This window comes from Bos indicus x Bos taurus, chromosome 2 (assembly GCF_003369695.1).
Source record: "Bos indicus x Bos taurus breed Angus x Brahman F1 hybrid chromosome 2, Bos_hybrid_MaternalHap_v2.0, whole genome shotgun sequence".
In the NCBI taxonomy this organism is placed as follows: Eukaryota; Metazoa; Chordata; class Mammalia; order Artiodactyla; family Bovidae; genus Bos; species Bos indicus x Bos taurus.
In genome coordinates, this window is record NC_040077.1 from 18,308,924 (window position 1) to 18,329,551 (window position 20,628).

At 40.5% G+C, this 20,628-nt stretch overlaps 1 protein-coding gene across 19 annotated transcripts in view; it reads right to left on the reverse strand.

Moving 5' to 3' along the window:
* Positions 1 to 11,886: 11,886 nt before the first annotated feature.
* Positions 11,887 to 20,628, reverse strand: part of OSBPL6 (oxysterol binding protein like 6) — a 215,399-nt gene continuing 206,657 nt past the window's right edge. For all 19 annotated transcript variants that reach the window (XM_027556790.1, XM_027556860.1, XM_027556852.1 and 16 more), the window contains 5 exons: positions 19,910 to 20,054; positions 18,143 to 18,287; positions 16,379 to 16,505; positions 14,074 to 14,196; positions 11,887 to 12,815 (listed from right to left, as the gene is read on the reverse strand). In XM_027556790.1, the coding sequence (XP_027412591.1) occupies positions 12,707 to 12,815; positions 14,074 to 14,196; positions 16,379 to 16,505; positions 18,143 to 18,287; positions 19,910 to 20,054 (649 nt within the window). In that variant the 3' untranslated portion in view covers positions 11,887 to 12,706. The remainder of the gene's footprint in view (positions 12,816 to 14,073; positions 14,197 to 16,378; positions 16,506 to 18,142; positions 18,288 to 19,909; positions 20,055 to 20,628) is intronic.

Sequence of the window (20,628 nt, forward strand, 5' to 3'; positions counted from 1 at the left end):
AAAGATTACATCTACTTTGTGTGAACTCTCAGCATTCAATTTGGTCAGTTCCTTCCTTGTGCTTGGAGGGATAAAATTCATTGTCTTCCTGTTTGGAAATTTTATTTTCAATAATTGCAATTCACTAAAAACTTCAAAAGCTGGAAGTTTTTGGCACTTTCTACTTGTTGAATATTTTTTTTTAAATTTTTTTAAATTTTATTTTATTTTTAAACTTTACAATATTGTATTAGTTTTGCCAAATACTGAAATGAATCCACCACAGGTATACCCACGTTCCCCATCCTGAACCCTCCTCCCTCCTCCCTCCCCTACCCTCCCTCTGGGTCATCCCAGTGCACTGAATATTTAAATTAACAACTTCCAATTAACTTTGAGCAAAGTGAAGCCAAAATTTAGAGAACTTGTTGTAAAAATGTTTGATACCATTGCAAGATACTTAGAATGATTTACAAAGTAGTACTTCAAAGTACTACTCAAACATTTTAAAATTCAATTGATGCTAGTGAAAATAGCATATAACCATCTGAAAACTGTGAATTTTTTATTCAACATCAGTTTTGTTACAAAAATTTTGTAATTTTGGTATTTTGAGTATATAAAAATATTTGTTAAATTTGATAAATTGGTAAGACAAATCTTGATTTGTCAGCTTGCTTGAACACAGTTATAAATTAGATTGTACAATAGCCAATTCTTTGCATATTTCTATTCTGGAGGTTTCATAACTTATTAAGAACTTTATTTTTATCACAGTACCGTACTCACCAATATTTTCATTTTCATAGCAAAGTTGAATTTTTAGACTGAATTTATAATATTATTCACAAAAATGGGGTCAGATGTTATAACTGATTCACTTTGCTGTACAGCAAAAATGCAATATTGTATATGACCTATACTGCAGTAAAAATTAATTTAAAAAAACCCCAAATATCTTCATAGATATAGAAAACAAACTTATGGTTACCAAAGAGGAAATGTCAGGGGGAGAGATAATTTAGGAGATTGGGATTAACATAGCCAACCTGGTATAAATAAAATAGATAAACAACAAGGACCTACTGGATAGCAGAGGGAACAAGGATAGCAGAGGGAGCTATATTCAATATCTTGTAATAACCTATAATGGAAAAGAATCTGAAAAACAGATATAGATAGATGGATAACTGATTAAATTTGTTGCATACTGAATCACTGTAAATCAACTATACTTCAGTTTTTAAAAATTGACGTTAATTTAATTATCTGCAAAATTCTTTTGCTAATAGAGCCAACACACTGAGAGCTGTGGCTACATGCTAGTGTGCAGGTAAGATATCTGGACTCAACATGAGTAAAAGTACTTTAGAAATAGATGCACATGACCTGAATAAAAGTAATGCTTCTCAGAGTGATGTGAAAATGCGCCTTCTGCTGCCGCGTATGAAATCGTCTTCAGGCATGACATTCTTAAAGTAACAATCAGCTTTTCAAGTGTATGTTGCCTTTTCAGCAGATTTGAATCATCTGACTTTTTGTGGTTTTCATATTCTGATTTTCATGTTGAGAGACGGAATGGACAAACAGGCAACAGCCATACCCTTTATGAGAACAGAACTCTCGTCCACAACCTCTGCAGCAATTGGCCCAAAACTGTCAGGACTTAGTCAATGGCTGCCAACTTGCCTATTTTTGCCTTGGTTTCCAACTCAGACCAACCAGAGAAAGCCAAATACACTTTCCAAGTTAAGCATGTGAGACAGAGTACTTCTAGTTAGCCGGCCTCCGTCTTCCTCATGTCAACAGTTTCCAATCCAAGCATATCAGAAAAGTTTTTTCACTATACAACATTCCCCCTCCCCTATCTGTCTTTGGATTTCTGCCAAAGCCAAGCGATGGTGGCTCCTTTGCTACAGCAAGCTCTGAATAAACAGCTTGTGTGCTCATGTGGATGGTCTTCACTCATTTCCACAGTGTGGTCACTGATTTCCTGGTGGATAATATTACCAATGGTGGATGATAAATGGTTGATAACATTTTGTGTGTTACTTATTCTTCATCAACTTTCCTGAGAAACAGAAATTTGGTACTTAACTTTCAGTGCTAGTTACTGCTTTACAAATTCTTTCCTATCAATCTTTGAATTCTGTGAGTGATTGTGCACCCAATAGTAAAATTTTCTTCCTGGTATGGAATAGTACCTCTTAATTTCTCTAAACATTGATAAGTAGTCACAACAAATCCTGAAGAATCTGTCTCTTTAAGTAACATTCCTGAAAATTCCTATTCATGTTTTGACTTCTCATGAAGGAAAGATAATCACTTGGAATAAAGAGCGCTCAATGAGAAATGCATTAGTACAATCGCTCTGAGCAGTAATATACAGAGTGGTAAAGGCAGTGTGCACAACAAAATGTACAGCTCTACATTCTCTGATATCATTTAGAAATGCTTTTTGAAGTCTCTCACCTTGCTTGTATTTTTCCCAAAGGAAAATGTGCAAAGGAAAAAATAAAAACCCATTATCTTTTAAACATCATCATTTTTATTTGTTTCACGAACAGGTCATCAAAACAAAACCCATTGGCACTGGCAAAAGTGTTCAGATTTCTACTCTTGATGGTAGGGACCGCATAGTCTTTGGCTGTGTGGATCACAACTGCAGAAAATTCTTAAAGAGATGGGAATACCAGACCATCTTAAGTGTCTCCTGAGAAACACGTATGTGGGTCAAGAAGAAACAGAACTGGACATGAAACAACTGACCGGTTCAAAATTGGCAGAGGAGCACTATAAGGCTGTTTATTGTCACCCTGCTTATTTAATGTCTATGCAGAGTACATCATGCAGAATGCTGGGCTGGATGAAGCACAAGCTGGAATCAAGATTGCCAGGAGAAATATGCAGGTAACACCACTTAAATGGCAGAAAGCAAAGAGGAAGTAAAGAACGTCTTGATGAAGGTGAAAGAGGACAGTTAAAACATCTGGCTTAAAACTCAACATTCCAAAAATGAAGATCATGGCATCTGGTCCCATCACTTCATGGCAAATACATGGGGAGAAAGTGGTAACAATGACGGATTTTATTTCCTTGGGCTTCAAAATCACTGTGGATGGTGACTGCAGCCACAAAATTAAGACATTTGTTCCTTGGAAGAGAAGCTATGACCAACTTAGACAGTATACTAAATAGCAGAGACATCACTTTGCCCACAAAGATTTGTATAGTCAAAGCTACGATTTTTCCAGTAGTCATGTACGGACATGTGTTGGACTGAAAGATTATTGCTGAACCACGAAAGACACCAGGATTCTTGGCCTCTGGAGGAGAAGAATTCAATCTGGGGCCAGTGACAAGGCTTGATCACTCAGAGCTTTTGTGTAATAAAGTTTTATTAAAGTATAAAAGAGATATAGAAAGCTTCTGACATAGACATCAGAAGCGGGCAGAAGTCTTTAGTCAGATGTTATATAGCTACTAGCAAACTGTTAATTATAGAAAGATGTCTCAAAACTCAGAGTGGCACCGGGCCCCTCACCTACAACATGCATTTTGAGATAACATTGGCACCAGTGAGTCATCCCAGGCCATAAGACAATTGACATGAATCTTGAAGAGGGGCAGGTTTCCAAGTAAATATATAGTTTCATTAACATAGATTAGGAGAACAATGTATGAGTAAAACATACTGGCTTGTTGAGCCCTCATCAGCTCTGAGTCTTAAGTGGAGCTGACTAGAAGGAAAACAGAGTCTAGGGTAAATACACAGTTCATTAACATAGCTTAAGACAAACATTTCCGTAAGAAAAATGCATTGGTTAGCTCAAGGTTTCAGAAAAGTTTAGGTGGAACCAGGTGTCATCACAGCAACACAGAATTTTAAGAGAACCCTCTTTTTAAATTTGTATAGACAAGGGGAAAATATCTAACGTTTGTTTCCTCCTGCCACTTAAGACAGAGATAAAAAATGTCTGACACTTGCAGCCTATTTCCTCCCTTTGGAGACCCCTGGCCTTCCTGCCCGTTGCCCTCTCAGGACCATAAAAAGTCTGAGCGCAGTAGAATTGATGCTTTTGAAAGGTGGTGCTGGAGAAGATTTTTGAGAGTCCCATGGATAGCAAGGAGATCAAACCAGTCCATCCTAAAGGAAATCAACCCTGAATACTCATTGGAAGGACTGACGCTGAAGCTGAAGTTCCAATACTTTGGCCACCTAATGTGAAGAGCCAACTCATTGGAAAAGACCCTGATACTGGGAAAGATTGAGGGTAGGAGGAGAAGGGGGTGACAGAGTGATGGTTGGATGGCCATCACTGACTTAATGCACATGAGTCTGGGCAAACTCCAGGAGATAGTGAAGGACAAGGACTCTGGGTGTGCTGCAGTTCATGAGATCAAAAAGAGTCAGAAATGCCTTAGCGACTGAACAACAACTTGTTAAGGCACCAACAGGAAACTAATAAAAGGGACTTCCTTGATGGTCCAGTGGCTAAGACTCTGTGCACCTAATGCAGGGGGCTTGGGTTCGATCCCTCCTCTGGAAACTAGATCCCACACAGTTAAAGAGTCCACACGCCACAACTGGAGAGACTGCACGCTGCAATGAAGACCGAGGATCCCACCTGCCACACCTAAGGCTGGTACAGCCAAAGAACAATTTTTTAAAAAGAAACTGATACAGGTATAGGCCTAGGTTTTGAGTATAACTGTAATTTACACAAGTGGAATCAGGGTGTAACTAAAGGCCCTAGTATCATCCACGAGTTAGCAGTTTTGCAAATTTACCCCACTGACTAGAGAAAAGTAAAAGTTTTGCCTGTGGGTCCTCAAATCTACTGAGAAGGTGGTATCATGTGACATGGCACTTTGGAGACCGGCTTTTCCAGAATCTGTCAGATTTGAAGTGCAAAAAAATAGCTGCACTGATATATTGTCAGGATTTGTCCCAGATACTAACAAATTAAAGATAAAACATTAAAATTTATAACCTAAGGGCTTCTGTTGTGCTGCACCTCGCAGGCTTGCAAGCCCTGTACTTGCCAGGGAAGAAGAGAGAGCTGGGGTGGGGTTGGGGGAAGCTTACCTGTCTGAACCAAGGTCCTTAAATGGACACCCCACTGTGTGCACAGCTGGCTAGGAGATGATGGGCATCCTTGCTCCCAGGAAAGGAGGCCGAGGTTACGCCTTACAGGAGACTTGACTTCTGGTTGGCTCATTGATTACCAGGGGAACTAGCAGAGGGACGCGCCTCTCACTAAGCCTTCCATAACTATCCAGGTGGAGATGTTTTGAAGAAAACAATTACCAGCTGGGGCCTGGGGCAAGTATGTAGGAAATGAGTATTAATCATGTGAATTGAATTTAGGTGAAGCAGGCACTGAGGAGTACTGAGCGCACCCAAGCCATCTTGAACAGCCAGATAAGACAGATTCTCACCTAACGCTAGATATAAGCACTTGGGCCAATTCAGCTAGACTGTGGAAAAATATCTTATTCAATGAACAAAACTTAAAAGTTCAGAATGTTTCATTAAGTATTGGTAACTATATTCGGCAAAACTGTGAGGAATTTAGAAGATAACTTTGACCTCTTGGGACTGATACTGAGTCTGAAAATTACTGACTGAAGCAGCTTTGCTGGGAATGCCATCGTCCTGTGTGGTCACCTAGGTAGGTGCCTGCATATCTAGGTACCACCTCCTAGAAGAAAATGTACACAATCTAAAAGCCAGTGCAGGGGCTTCCCTGGTGGCCCAGTGGTCAAAAATCTGCCTTGCAATGCAAGGGACAGAAGTTGAAGCCCTGTTCTGGGACGATCCCACATGTCTCTGGGTAACTAAGCCCATGTGCCCATGTGCCACAGATACTGAGTCTGAGCTCTGGAGCCCGCAGGCCACAGCTACTGAGCCACATGCAGAACTACTGAAGCACAGCACAGCTAAGCAACAAAGGCCCTGCCCAATAAAAAAAGCTAGTGCAGACCTACACTGGTGACCAAGTGATGGTATTTAAAAGGATCACTGAGACCCAGTCTTGGATTCGTTACTGACTAGGGTCTTCAGCATAGGCTACTTCCCTCCTCTTTATCATCAGCATGACATTATTTCAAGAGCCTTCATTCTGGATTCCTATGGCTTTGTCAGGGATCCTTTCACTACAAACAAGAGAAACCACTTCCCCAGGGCTTCCTCCGCACTGCTAGCAAGTTCAGTGTTACCATTATTCTGGACCCCAAAACGATGGAAATGAATTGACTTACACGACTATTTTGATGTGAAAAATAGTTTGCTGTTTTCAAAGTATTTTAAATCTAAAAGTTTTTAACCAACCTAGAACTTAATGAGATCTTTCTCCTGCAGTATGTTACTATTTAATGGTGGATACTGAAGTGGGGGCATGGGAGGGGGTTGGATGCATATGCACAACAGCCTTCTAGAAAACTTCCACATGCAATTAACACAAGAAAATCTGCAGATTTTGAAAACTGATAGAAGCAGATGAATTACTGTCTCAAGATGAAGGATGGTGTGATGGAGAAGAGAGGGATTAGTAAGAGGCAGAGAAAATGATTAGTGATGACGGATACGTCCATTATTGTAACTATGGTGCTGGTGTCAAGAGCACACGCGTATGTCAAAATGCATCACATTGTACAGTTCAGATATGTAAAGTTTATTGTATGTCAAATAAAGTCAATAAAACTTTTAAAGTTAGCTTGAAATGACTGGAAGAAAAGTTTCTATTAACTATATTAGTTCCTAAAGAAATAACTTAATGAAGATAATTAAAGGGGCAGGGATTAGCTGTTAATACCTAAGATAAAAGAAGTAATCTAGCATTTAGCATTATTATCTAGCATCTAGCATTAGTAATTTAGCATTATTCTGTCTTTAATAGTATTAAGTTGTGCTTACCCTATTAACTCAGGGCTTCCTACATGGTGCTAGTGGTCAAGAACCTGCCTGCCAATGCAGGAAACGTTAAGAGATGCAGGTTTGATCCCTGGGTCGGGAAGATCCCCTGGAGGAGGTCATGGTAACCCACTCCAGTATTCTTGCCTGGAGAATCCCACGGACAGAGGAGCCTGGGAGGCTACAAGTCCACGGGGTTGCAAAAAGTTGGACACGACTGAAGTGACTTAACATGCACACATGTACCTTGTTAACTAAGAGTAAGAAGAAACAGAACTCAAACAGGGTTATACTTTGCTTTCTGAAAGCTCAATATTCCTCTCTCCAAAACTGCTCTAATTTATATTTAGAAGGAAGAACTGAGAGAAAAAAAATTTTTTTGCAGAAAATAAATTGTTCCTTTTAAAATATTTTTTTCCTACCAGTCTGGAGATATTGAGGAAACTAATAATACATAATAACGTAGTAATTTTTAATCCACAAACATTTAAAAGTAGTGTTCCAACAGGAGCTAAATGCAATGGTTCTAATATTGATACACTAGCCTGCAACTCGGAGAAGGCAATGGCACCCCACTCCAGTACTCTTGCCTGGAAAATCCCATGGATGGAGGAGCCTGGTAGGCTGCAGTCCATGGGGTTGCTAAGAGTCGGACACGACCGAGCGACTTCACTTTCACTTTTCACTTTCATGCATTGGAGGAGGAAATGGCAACCCACTCCAGTGTTCTTGCCTGGAGAATCCTAGGGACGGGGGAGCCTGGTGGGCTGCCGTCTATGGGGTCACACAGAGTTGGACACGACTGAAGTGACAGCAGCAGTAGCAGCAGTCTGCAACTGTGCATAAATGTTGCATATTTTACAAACCCTCAATGGCATAGTGCAACTTACGCATGTGCATTCCTGCCCCTCATTATTTCAGGACCAGAGGAAAAGATAAAATGCATCAAGTAAGATAGTTATTTTGGAAAACAAAAGGATGCACATGACTAACAGGACTGTAAGCTGGAAATTATGGGGTAAAGTAACCCATGAAAAATAATGACTTAATTTTTTTAAAAGCCAATTCAGTTCAGTTCAGTCGCTCAGTCGTGTCCAACCCTTTGCGACCCCGTGAATCGCAGCACGCCAGGTCTCCCTGTCCATCACCAACTCCCGGAGTTCACTCAGACTCACAGTCCATCAAGTCAGTGATGCCATCCAGCCATCTCATACTCTGTCGCCCCCTTCTCCTCCAATTAAAGGCCAGCAAAACCTGGGAGTAAATTCACAAAACTCTGAGAGTAAATGGGCAGCAGCATAGCGCCACCTGTCAGCTGCCTTAGTCACGGCGCTTCCGCTGGCTTAAGATACTGGGGATACTGACTCACCACAGCCATTTAAATTCATTCTTTTCATTTCACTCTGGAAGGATTAAAACTAGTCCTTTCTTGAACAATTTGCCATTTTCTCTAATAAGTGAAGGCTACAACATAGGTTTTACAATTCAGTCACAAATGTGTGTTTGTATAATCATGCATTAAACAAAGTCAGGTTTAACAGAATGATTCATGCAATGTATAGTTTAAAAAGATCAATCTTACAAAAGAAATTCAATGAAAACTTAGAGAACCTAATCCTAGTTTGATAAGCACTATTTCTAAATCACTGGGAAGCCTTTCGGAAAAAGAAAAAAAAAAAGAAACCCAAATAGTTTAATCTTAGCTCCCATGACATTTTTTCCATCTTTCCCCCAAAAGAATATTTCTAGAGCACAAAACAGATTCATAATTGTTTAATCAGATACAGTTTATATATCCTGAACATAATGGCTGCCATAGAAATAAATATTTTGTACACAAGCTTTATTTACTGTGCCACAGTCATAATGTATCAACTTGAGTCAAGTGCAAACATTTATTACACCCCCTGGTGTGTGAGGAGCTCTGCTCCCACAAATACTTCATTATCTGGATGACAGAGTACTAGATGAGACAAGATGGATAATTAAAACCCAAGGTACTAACAAAATGTACATTCAATCATGATTATAAACTCTTCTCCAGCCAGAGCCATAATCAGAACTAAGCAAAACAGTTGGATCAGCTTCCTCTTTAACTCTGTACCCCCCTAGTGCTCCTTGGGGCAGGACCTAATATAATGCTTAATTAGTGGAATCACTGGAAGTCCTAGGGGCCAGATTAATGAAGAGGAGCACAAGGTTTAGAAAATCGACAACCTGGCATCCTTTGTATGAGAAACTCCTTGATTTCTCTTACCAAAGTACATCTGGTAGTTTTCATGATATGTAATATTAAAATATCTCAAATGAGGTTTGTTTTTACAATTGTCTGGAATTTAAAGTAACCTGTGAAAAGTAATAACTTAATTAAAAAACCCAATAAAATAACAGCAAAATCTCAAAGTAAATTTGCACCCTTGGTAGCAGCATATGGAAGCAAAATAACTGGTTCCTGGTTGGCCTCTGCACATGCTGGTGTGTGCCATTGCTCTTTTCTGTCTAGCCACATCCACAGGACCATCATTAATTATTACTGCTTTCCTTAAAGACCGGCTCAAAAATATGCAGGAGCTTAAATAAATCACAGGGGAGGTATAAAGATATATTAAGTCCTCCTCTATTCTAGACTGTTTTAGGGGGGGAAAAGTGCCCCTGAAATGTAAAGGTTTATATCAAATTCTAACAAATAAGTCACGTTTTTATCAAGAATGATCTACTATCTAGTCTATCCTTTTGGTGTTGAAACTAGTCTCAAAAGCCCTCAAATTATGCAGATGAATACAGAGTCTCACAATTCTGCAATTATCAAATAAATAAAAAGTGAGAAAGAAATGGGGATGGGGCCATTACACTGGTGTGAATGTTTGAAGGGAACTGTTGTGAATCAGGTACTACAGAAGCATTATCTAAAACTTGATCACTTGAACTGGAATTCTACTCAGTATATCTGAATCTCAAAAGAGTTACAAAGAATGTGGTGATTTTAATTAATTTGACACTCTTCTCATTCTCATCTTGAAATCCTAGGAAGAGTTTCCGGTTAGGTCTGACCAACATTCACCTATCTGATTTGTACCTTTAACTTATTAGGTAGTAAAGGTCCATCCTCAGAGAAGGCAATGGCACCCCACTCCAGTACTCTTGCCTAGAAAATCCCATGGACGGAGGAGCCTGGTAGGCTGCAGTCCATGGGGTCACTTAGAGTCAGACATGACTGAGCGACTTCACTTTCACTTTTCACTTTCATGCATTGGAGAGGGAAATGGCAACCCACTCCAGTGTTCTTGCCTGGAGAATCCCAGGGATGGGAAGCCTGGTGGGCTGCCGTTGATGGGGTCGCACAGAGTCGGACACGACTGAAGTGATGCAGCAGCAGCAGCTGCAAAGGTCCATCCTACTAGTTATCCTCTTTTTCAAAGCCCATTGCGAGGTACAGCAGTTGCCTCCCTCTTGGGTCATGGGTCCTCATCCAGCCGACTGATTGATATGATCGTTGGTCACCTTGGGTCTTACCTTCCTACTTGTAGTATCTTATTTACAGTACCTTTATTTTGCAGAATTTATCTTTAGGCTAAAATTCGGAGACTCTTCAGGGACATGCTAGTACATACAGACAAAAACCACTGTAAATAGTATCTAAAATTTTACCAATTAAGGGAGAACAGACTTCTTTGAGGAAGCCCACAAAATTCTAATTAAAATTTAATCAAAGGCATGTATCTCAGGACGCATATAAAAGGATGTCAAGATGAATGGGCAGAAAAAGAATCAATAATAAGGAACATGTTACTGCCATGGGGGAAGCCACCAAAGACTTAAAATAGGAATTAAAGGCATTGAGAAACTGAGGAAGGGTTCTGCTTACATGCTCAGAGCTGGGAGTGTGCTTGATAATGAAACTGCATTCTGAACCAGTGCATGCTGTACATATAAGGTATGAAAGGGAAAGTGAAGTTGCTCAGTCGTGTCTGACTCTTTGCGACCCCGTGGACTATAGCCCACCAGGCTCCTCCGTCCATGGGATTCTCCAGGCAAGAATACTGGAGTGGGTTGCCATTTCCTTCTCCAGGGCATCTTCCTGACCCAGGGATCGAACCCAGGTCTCTCGCATTGCAGGCAGACGCTTTAACCTCTGAGTCACCAGGGTATAGACTCAGATAAAAGGAGGAATGAGTTTCAGATAATTAAAACCTGCTCCACCTAGTGGAGACTTCGGAGTTTTCCCATATGCTCTCAGCAGTCTTGGTTTGATGTAAAATAGCCATAATTAGGAATTCTTAGAGGAAAAGAAACAAAACTAAAATCAACACCTCATAATAAAAAAATCAGTAACCTTTTCACTGCTTAAAATGACACATAAAATCTGATAATAAGAGTCTAAGAATAAAAATTTAACAGAATAAAATACATGTGATTTTATAATTCTCTAGGAAAATCTCTAAAGAGATTTTTAAAAAATATATAAGCATTTATATAATTATCTATATGCAGAAACTCAGAAATACTGATGCAAATTCCTACAAAACTTCTATATATCAGTGGAGGAAAAAAAACAAATTCTGAAATATGCAAAACACATTTCTGCCCCTCATCTCCCTCCTTTTTTGTTGGGATAGATAAATTCCTTAGCTTCAATTTTATATTTTTGCCAATAGCAAGGTACATGTTTAATCTGTGGCTATGTATCATACAGAAACACTTGATGAAAATATGATACGTGATTTTGCATAGAGCTCATTTAAACAATGCAAATAAGCTTCTAGTGTTCTCGCATTCTTTCCCAGTGGAATTCCAACAGTGCCGATGGGTCAGACACAGGATACGCGTGGGCTGCCCTGCGCTTCACTCAAAAACAGTTAGACTTAACAGTACTCCGAAGCCCACAGAGAAATTCGATACGCTTTCTGCTATTTCCTTCCAAAGTTTTAACACCAGTGACAAGTGTTCAAATCAAATACGGATGTTGCCAAATAACAGGGCACACTGGGAGCTGAGGTGGAGGAGGGATGGTTTATTAACTGTATGCAGGACAGGAGATGGACGAGCAACGTGAATACAGAGATCTACTTAGCACACCTTTTCCTTCTTGCCCTACAGACATACGATATAGTGACCAATATAGCAAAGTAAAGCACGTGTTGTTTACCTTTTTCAAGCTATTTGAGTTAGTCTCATAATTCTTTTGATCCCATAAAGTGAATCATGCCATGATTCAAAAGATCTGTCCTTCACATAAACCTAGGAACGCACATTTAAAAAAAGGATTTATTGTACATCTTTGCATTTCTTAAGGCATGAACAATGGCGTACAGATGGAACAGGTTCTGAGAAGCATCACATCTCTTTTAAAAAGGCCAGCACAGGTACACCACATCAAATGGACAAGCTCCAAGTCTGAGCTGACCAACTGCCATGGCCCTGGAGCTCCTGCAAGGAGGGGATGGCGCTTATGGTTCGTGTGTCATGTTGCTTTAAACTCTCTGGATCAGCTTTTTAAGCACCAGTTACAGTTTGTTTCTCTTTACAGACTCTTCAGACTTTGGATTTTATATTCTGCTCCTTTTATTCTGCTTTTTGAGGAGGGTGTGGATGTTTTTTAAGGAATATGGTTGCAGCAAAACAGAAAGGATCCGAAAGTGGTTAGAGGCCTTGTCTAATGCACTTCTGAAAGTTCATTATAAAGATGAATAGAAAAGCAAATGGTCGGTTTTCAATAGACCCAGAAACCACGCGGAGCTCTAAGAAACATAATTGTGCATAGTTATTTATTCATTCAGAGCGTGATATGTCGGCTAGCTCTACGTTTCCCGTTTACCAGAGAACAGGGCTATCTACTTTGCTAAAACCAGGGTCCTTTCGCAGCTCCCAGTAGGTGTCGTTAGAAACCCAGGCTTCTCTTTGATTGGCATCAATCACTTTTCTGTGAAAATATACAAATCAACATTAGACGTAAGTCTCATTCACGTGATCTGATAATTGGACCCCCTCCTGTAGATAAGGTGTGTATTAGAATCAGTACTTTGTAAGCCAGTGAACATTCTATCTGCTGGCTGATGATTTGACTATTTTTGACCAGAAATAAACTCATTTTTGTTGTGAAATGGAAGTGGGCAGGGTTCTAGGGAGAGGGGCTAAGAGCGGGGATAAGTCACCTCAAGGCAGGACTAGAAAGTGAAGGGGCCCAAAGCACGTACAAACACCGTAACTAGACCCCAGACCCACAAGAATTTTCTCTGCTTCACTGACGGGGAAGGTACACAGCCTCAGTAGCTGTAATAGCCTCTGCAGGATCCAGGCCCAGTGAAGACACTTTCAACATCTAAAGAGCAGGACTGCAGTTCCGGTCCAGGACAGTCAGGAGAGGGCAGCTAAAAGGGGTAAGAGGTTATTCTGAGCTGATGTGTCCTGATTCTAAAGGGTGGCAGATGGATCTGAAAACCACAGCTTAGTCTGTGTGATGTATTCATAATCCCTCAAATAATCCTGTAATAATCACCATGATCATACCACAGAAGGGTCAAATCTGAATGGACACAAAGCTCTATATGATAGAGGGTGTTAGTGTCAGCCACTCAGCCATGTCCGACTCTTTGCGACCCCATGGACTGTAGCCCGCCAGGCTCCTCTGTCCATGGGATTCTCCAGGCAAGAATACTGGAGTGGGTTGCCATTTCCTTCTCCAGGGGATCTTCCCAAGCCAGGGATCGAACCGGGTCTCTGACATTGCAGGCAGATTGTTTACTGTCTGAGCCACCAGGGAAGCCCCTCCATATGAAAGAAGTAAAATTAAATACTAATGAAGCCAGAATGACCCTGTGGGCAACAGGGTCCCAGCTTATCTCTGGGTGAGGGAGTGGGAACAAGTTTCTACCATTCAAAAGGATATAGCTGGAGGATAAGGAGCCTTTTGGGCAGGACCCTCACTCTTTACTGCTGCCCATGAAAAGAAAAGAGCTGTCCAGCAGAATTTATTTCTGTGGCTACAAACTTCACGAGACCAAAAAATCTGATTCAGTATTTTCACTGCCAAGTACCAGTGACCAAAATCAGTTTAATTTTCTACCTCAAAGTGCCCTGGACATGAAACTATCCCTCATTTTCTTCTTACCCTAAGTTTTTCATTGCTTGTGGCAACCATTTGCAAAACATGAACTTGTTGCGGGAATAAACTGACTTACTTAAAAAATTTTGGTATATGTTCAAGGTTGTTTTCTTCCATGTATCGTCTTCGAGATCTCTGGAGTTCCTCTACTCTTTGCTTCTCTGCTGCTGCAGCTTCTAAGTTTCCTTCTTCCAAAAATCTAAGCAGAAAGCAGTTTATCTTTTAATATATTATCTTCTTTACTGAGGAAAAAATCATCCTATTTGCATAAACTTAAATTCTGGCTACCATGAATATAACACAATGAACAGTAACACTCTGATAACGTCCCCTTGCTCGTGCCACAGTTTCTGTCTGCCATCAGCTAAGATAGTTTCTGTGTGTGTGAAAGACACTCAGTTGTGTCAGACTCTTTGTGACCCCATGGACTGAAGCCTACCAGGCTCCTCAGTCCATGGAATTCTCCAGGCAAGAATACTGGATGGGCTGCCATTCCCTTCTCCCAGGGATCTTCCCAACCCAGGTATATTGAACCTGGGTCTTCTGCATTGCAGGCAGAAGTGAAAGGGAAGTGGTCAGCTTCTCTGTGCTGTCTAGGGTTCCAAAACTTGAGATTTTTCGGGATGACTGGAGAGTCTGAGGTTAGAACATCATCAAGTCCCGGGCTCTGCTCCTTTTCCATGTTATAATGAAGTACTTGTGAAGGGCTCCTGCGTGGAGGATGTGACCTGGCTGCTCTCCAGCTACGTTTAGAACAGATTGAGAGGGAGGAGCTCTCATCTTTTATTGGAAAGAGTAAAACTGATGAAAAAAGAAAAGGTAACAGTTGGGGGAAATTACAAAAGGCCACAGAAAGGAAATAAGTAGTAAATGAAATTCAGAAATGCAATATTGAAATAGAATCGAGAAAGCAGACCCAATGGTGGTTTGCAAATATTTAAATTTCAAAATGAGAGCAAAGAACAGGGATACAATATGATACACAGTGTACAGGAAGCTTATTGATAAGTTTGAATGTCAAACAGTGATACTGCATGTTCTAGAGGAAGAGGGGGGAACATAAGAAAACTGAATACTAGAAAACCCAATACTGGGGACACTTTGGCAGAAGACAGACAAAGCCACAAAGACAGTGGGAACAGAGAATCTTGGATGGAATTTGTATGACATAGAATTTCTGTAAAGAATAAAATTAATTCTGTAGGAATAGACAACATGAGTATAGGAATATGTAAGAATAATTTTTTAAAAATCAGAAGGTATTAAAGATACTGTATATTGAGTATATCTCACACTCTAGGGGATCGAAAACATGCTGGGAAAACTCCAATTCTTGACTCAAAATATTTCTAGGTATGGGCTTCCCTGGTGGCTCAGTGATAAAGAATCCACTTGCCAATGCAAGAGACATGGGTTTGATCCTTGGGTCAGGAAGATCCCCTGGAGAAGGAAATGGCCACACACTCCAGTATTCTTGCCTAGGAAATCCCATGGACAGAGGAGCCTGGAGGGCTACAGCTCCTGGGGTTGCAAAAGAGTCAGATACAACTTAGCTACTAAACGACAACAATAATGATTTCTAGGTATCCCTGTATCTTCTCCTCTTATTCTTCACTGAAATGGATAAAGGAGATCAACTGTATGATGATGGATAGAAACTAAATTTTTGGTATACGTAAATACACAGATGTAGAAATATAATTTGTACCCATGAAGATTACATATTACTACTATATATGCATGCGTGCTAAGAGGTTTCAGTCATGTCCAACTCTTAGAGACACTATGGCTGGTAGCCCACCAGGCTCCTCTGTCCATGGGACTCTCCAGGCAAGAATGCTGCAGTGGGTTGCTATGCCCTCCTCCAGGGGATCTTCCCAACCCAGAGACTGAGCCCACATCTCTTATGACTCCTACACTGGCAGGCAGGTTCTTTACCACTAGCGCCATCTGGGAAGCCCATTAGTACATACATAATGTTATAATTATATAATGTAACACCAATGTTACTTGAATAAAAAAAGATGCTCCGTGTTAAAAAGTAATAGAAGTACAGAAGTACAAACACTGAGGTGAGGAGTGATTGTGTATTTAGTGGAGAGTTCAATAATTTGCAGACTTTTGGTAAATTGGGGGGCTGCACTTTTTGTTAAAAAACATATATGTTATCTTCTGTGGGGCACTTTTGTTGAGTTAATCTTCTATTATGATCATACTCTGAATACTCTTTTTCTAGGGTTAGAAGGCTCAACTGTTGCTGAGTGAATAAGGGAATGAATGATTCAGTGAATAAGCAAAGGATGGTGATCAAAGTACTGATGACTTCTGCAAGCACAATGCCATGACCTGGTGTTCATTTTAAACACCACCGCTCTGCTCACCTCTGATCTGGCCGGAACCGGGCATCTGTTGGAGGAAGGAGGTCTTTTAGTACAGGATCTAACTCGTTGAGCTCAATAGCAAACCTTGTGAAGCCATAGTAGAGCTCATAGTTGGTGGGCATGGAACCTGGAATGAAGCCAAGAAACCACTGTGAGAGGCAAAGAAGTGTAGAGAGCATGCAGAGGCTGACTTAACCCGGACGTTTAATTAACACTCACATTAGCATTAAATCTGTAGTCATAAACATTAGATTACAAATTTTAAACAATTTTATTTATGCATTTGGCTGTGCTGGGTCTTAGTTCCAGCATGTGACATCTTCAGTCTTCATTGCGGCATTAGAACACTTAATTGCAGCATGTGGGACTGAGTTCCCTGACTACGATTGAGCCTGGGCCCCCTGTATTGGAAGCACAGTCTTAGCTACTGGATCACAGGGAAGTCCCTAGATTACAAATTTTTAAAGAAATTAAATTGGTTTTATTTTGTAAGATGAAAAACTTTTATGTTGACTATTAGAACTGATAGATTCATATATTTAGTAAAATCTAGCCTTTAAAATACAACTTTGCACATAGAGTAGTCTTCACTGGCTAAACTACACCGTAATTTTTCTCTCAAATATCCAACTGGGTAATTAAATGTTTGAGTGATTAACTATGAGCAGCATTAAGTTATCACCAGAAATAATTTATTTCCATTTAGAAAAAGATTCATATTTAATGTTTACTGGCACTTTTAAACTAAATTAGAAGGTAGAGCTGTTGCAGGCTCCGCACATTAATGCACTTCCAAGCTTCCAGAACAGAGCCTGAAGCTTAGTCACTACTCAGTACCTAACTGACAAATAAATGAACTAACCACTCTACTAGCAGGGAATTTATATATTCAATTGAGGTCTCTAAGGAAACTAACAACTAATTTTAAAGTTAGGAATTAACTGACAAAATTCCAATGAAAATAAATATCATGTGGATACTTGCTCCATTTGTACTTGATAGTTATATGCTAGTGTATTACCAGAGCTCTCTTGATGTCTTTTATTAAATGTCAACATATTGTAGCTCTTTGCTGCTCAAGTAAAAAGATCACTTATTCTGGTTAAATAATTAAATTTCTGGATTATGGGTGTTTGCAGGCTTTCCTTTGTTTTACTAAAACAGAGAATAAATAAAAAACATGACTAAGTTTGCATATTTCAATTATTTAAATGCTTTAATAAGTAAACCTAGCTTTGGAAATGTGGGCATTACATTTAGAGAGATTTTACATGAAGCCCAATCTGACTACACATCAGATTTGGTCTCAATTCGACAACTCCTTATTATCAAATATTGTACTTATTAATGGAGAAGGCAATGACAACCCACTCCAGTACTCTTGTCTGGAAAATCCCATGGACGGAGGAGCCTGGTAGGCCGCAGTCCATGGGGTCGCTAAGAGTCAGACACGACTGAGCGACTTTACTTTCACTTTTCACTTTCATGCATTGGAGAAGGAAATGGCGAAATCCCAGGGATGGGGGAGCCTGGTGGGCTGCCGTCTATGGGGTTACACAGAGTCGGACACGACTGAAGTGACTTAGTAGCAGTACTTATTAAGCTTATAGGTTAAGTATAAATGTAACTGTAATTGCCTTAAGCATTTACGTTTATAATCTCACTATTAAAGAAAACATAAGGTGTATCTCAGATGATGGGACCTTCCCAACCTTCAGCCACTCACGGCGCCCCCTAGAGGCAGGACACTCAAGCCAGTCTCACCTGGTCTCCAGATGCACTTAGCAGAAGGGGCCACACCACAGTACAGCCCTTCATGCCATTTCCCAAACAGCCGGTGCACCACCTTCCCCTCCTGATCCATCACAACCCCCTGGACTTCATTCACATTAGAATTCCAGTAATTCACCTGGAAAAACCAAACTCCTGTTAAAACACCATATCTGTTTAATAACACCAATCCCTATAATTTCCATATGGAATATTTCCTTAACCTTGATGTTTCTCAGGCAAGCCATTTCCAGACATCTATCTCAAAATGTTTTGCAAGGAAGGGTGGCTTTCTAAGCATTAGTTGGCTTAACTTTTAAGAAAGGGATGACCCTACTCCCTGCTAGAGTATGACAGCACAGCCCAGAGAAGGCCGAGTTTCTATCTTAACTGAGTATTAATCTATAGATGAGTAATTCTTCCCATCGTCCTGTCTTGAATTTTCCTTGGCTCCTGGATTTTAATGATTTTCAATTGGCAAAGCTGGAGAAAACTGTAAAATAATTTTCATAGTAGCTATAAATAGCTGAATTTAACCAGGAAGACCTTGTTCTAGCTCTCTTCCAGCCATACTCCTTCTCAAGGGGTCAGAAGCCTGTGAGAAGTGACCCATTTGGATCCCATGGCCTCATTCTAGATGAGGTCCCAATTCCTATCCAAATGCCCCTAAGCTTATTCCATGGCCTGCACAGGCCTTTCCTTGATTCATCTACTCATAGGCAGATGAAAATGTGAATCATTAGGCCTGAGGGCTGGCCAAGGGTGGCGGTTTGAAGGCGTGTGAACAGAGTCTGGAAGTGTGGGCTGGACTGTCTATATAAATATGTGCGGCTTCTCGCAGTGCGGGGCAGAGATGGGGGTGGGGAGTAAGTGGTGAAGGCCGTGGGCCAGACTGGCTCTCCTGAGCTGCCGGGTTTCCAGCTCAGTGTTCCCAAGGGTCCAACCTAGACTTGCAGATTTTATTTTTACAAAAGTACTTTTGTCAGTATAAACATATTTTATTTGACAGCTTGTGGGCTTGGTTTACATATTTTAAATATTTACACATACGGAACGGGGACGTCCATTTGTACTCTCACCCTGAGCTCTGCAAATATTAGAGGCAGGCCTAAAGTGAAGTTTCTCCTAGACGAGAAACCTAAATACACACAGTTACTGTCATGACCCAGTCAGAGCAAATACTGATTCAGGCTCTTCAGTTCTGAGCCACATAATCAATCTATAAGAAAAAAAGGAAAATATCTGATATCTTCTCTTGCTTTTTGTTGAACTTATGTAAGATTATATATAATAGTGGCACAGTTGGATAAGTTTATAGGGACTAGAAGCAGTCATCTCTAAGTATCCGCAGAAAACACAACTGTGATATATTTAGTTCCCTAAAATAGGATCACTTGAATATGTTGTAATCAAGCAGGAATATAAATAGAATATAAACCAGGAGACTTGTTACAGGCAAGAAGTACTCTCTGGAATTTTACTTAATGAACTGACTTGGTGCTTAAAAAGAACATTCTTTAAAAAGAACTCTTTTTTCTGTTTCAAGATGGTGTCCTTTTTGACTTCTACATGGTCAGATGTCCGCATGCCTGGGGCAACTCCACCATCTTGTTCTGCTTTCTTAACTAAATGTCCATAAGGATTAATATTAATTAATCCATAAGGACTGATTCACTTGCTGTTGTTTAAGGTAATTGCTCTATTTCTTTCCTAGGAAGCATTTTATATACCCTTCCTTTGCTATTGTATGGAATTATTTACCTTGACAAATGTGAGTTTGCAAATGCAAACGCTGCTTTTGGTGTTTCTAACGGTCACTTCTCCGTAATGCTCTATCCATCTCCTCCCACTCAGGATGTTGTGTATGCACGTGGTGACCTTGTTCCACACGTAGCAATCTCCATACCTAGTGAGGAATACAACACTGAGTAAAAACAGTGAAGGTCACGAATATATATTAGTGTTTCTACCAATGAGAATATTTTTCACCAAAGCCTCCTTTTCGAACTTCACCTTCCTCTCCTTTCTTTGTTGGAAGTTTCTATGTGGTCAAGGACATTTACCACATGATTCATTCATTTAAGGAATATGTCCGTGCTTTCTATGGGCCAGGTGCTAAAGCTACCAAGTTGAGTAGGGCCTGTCTCTGCTCTCCTGGGTCCAACAGTAAGGCAGGGGTAGATGGACGCTTCTGAGAGAAGGAGGGTCCTTAGATCTGCCTGGCATGTGGGGTGAGCGTCAAGGAAGATTTGCTAGAGGAGGTTGGTTTGGTCTAAGCTAGGAGCAAGGACAGGAAGGTACTACAGGCTGGGAAAGCAGAGACAAAGCCACAGAAGTCAAAAGAGCACAATGCATCTGGGAACCTGTGTGTAGCATGCTATAGGTGAGGGGGTGAGGAGGGGGTAAGGCTGGAAGGTGGGAGGGGGCAGAGCATGGAAGGCCCTGAAAGACACACCAATGAGTCTGGATTTACCCTGCAG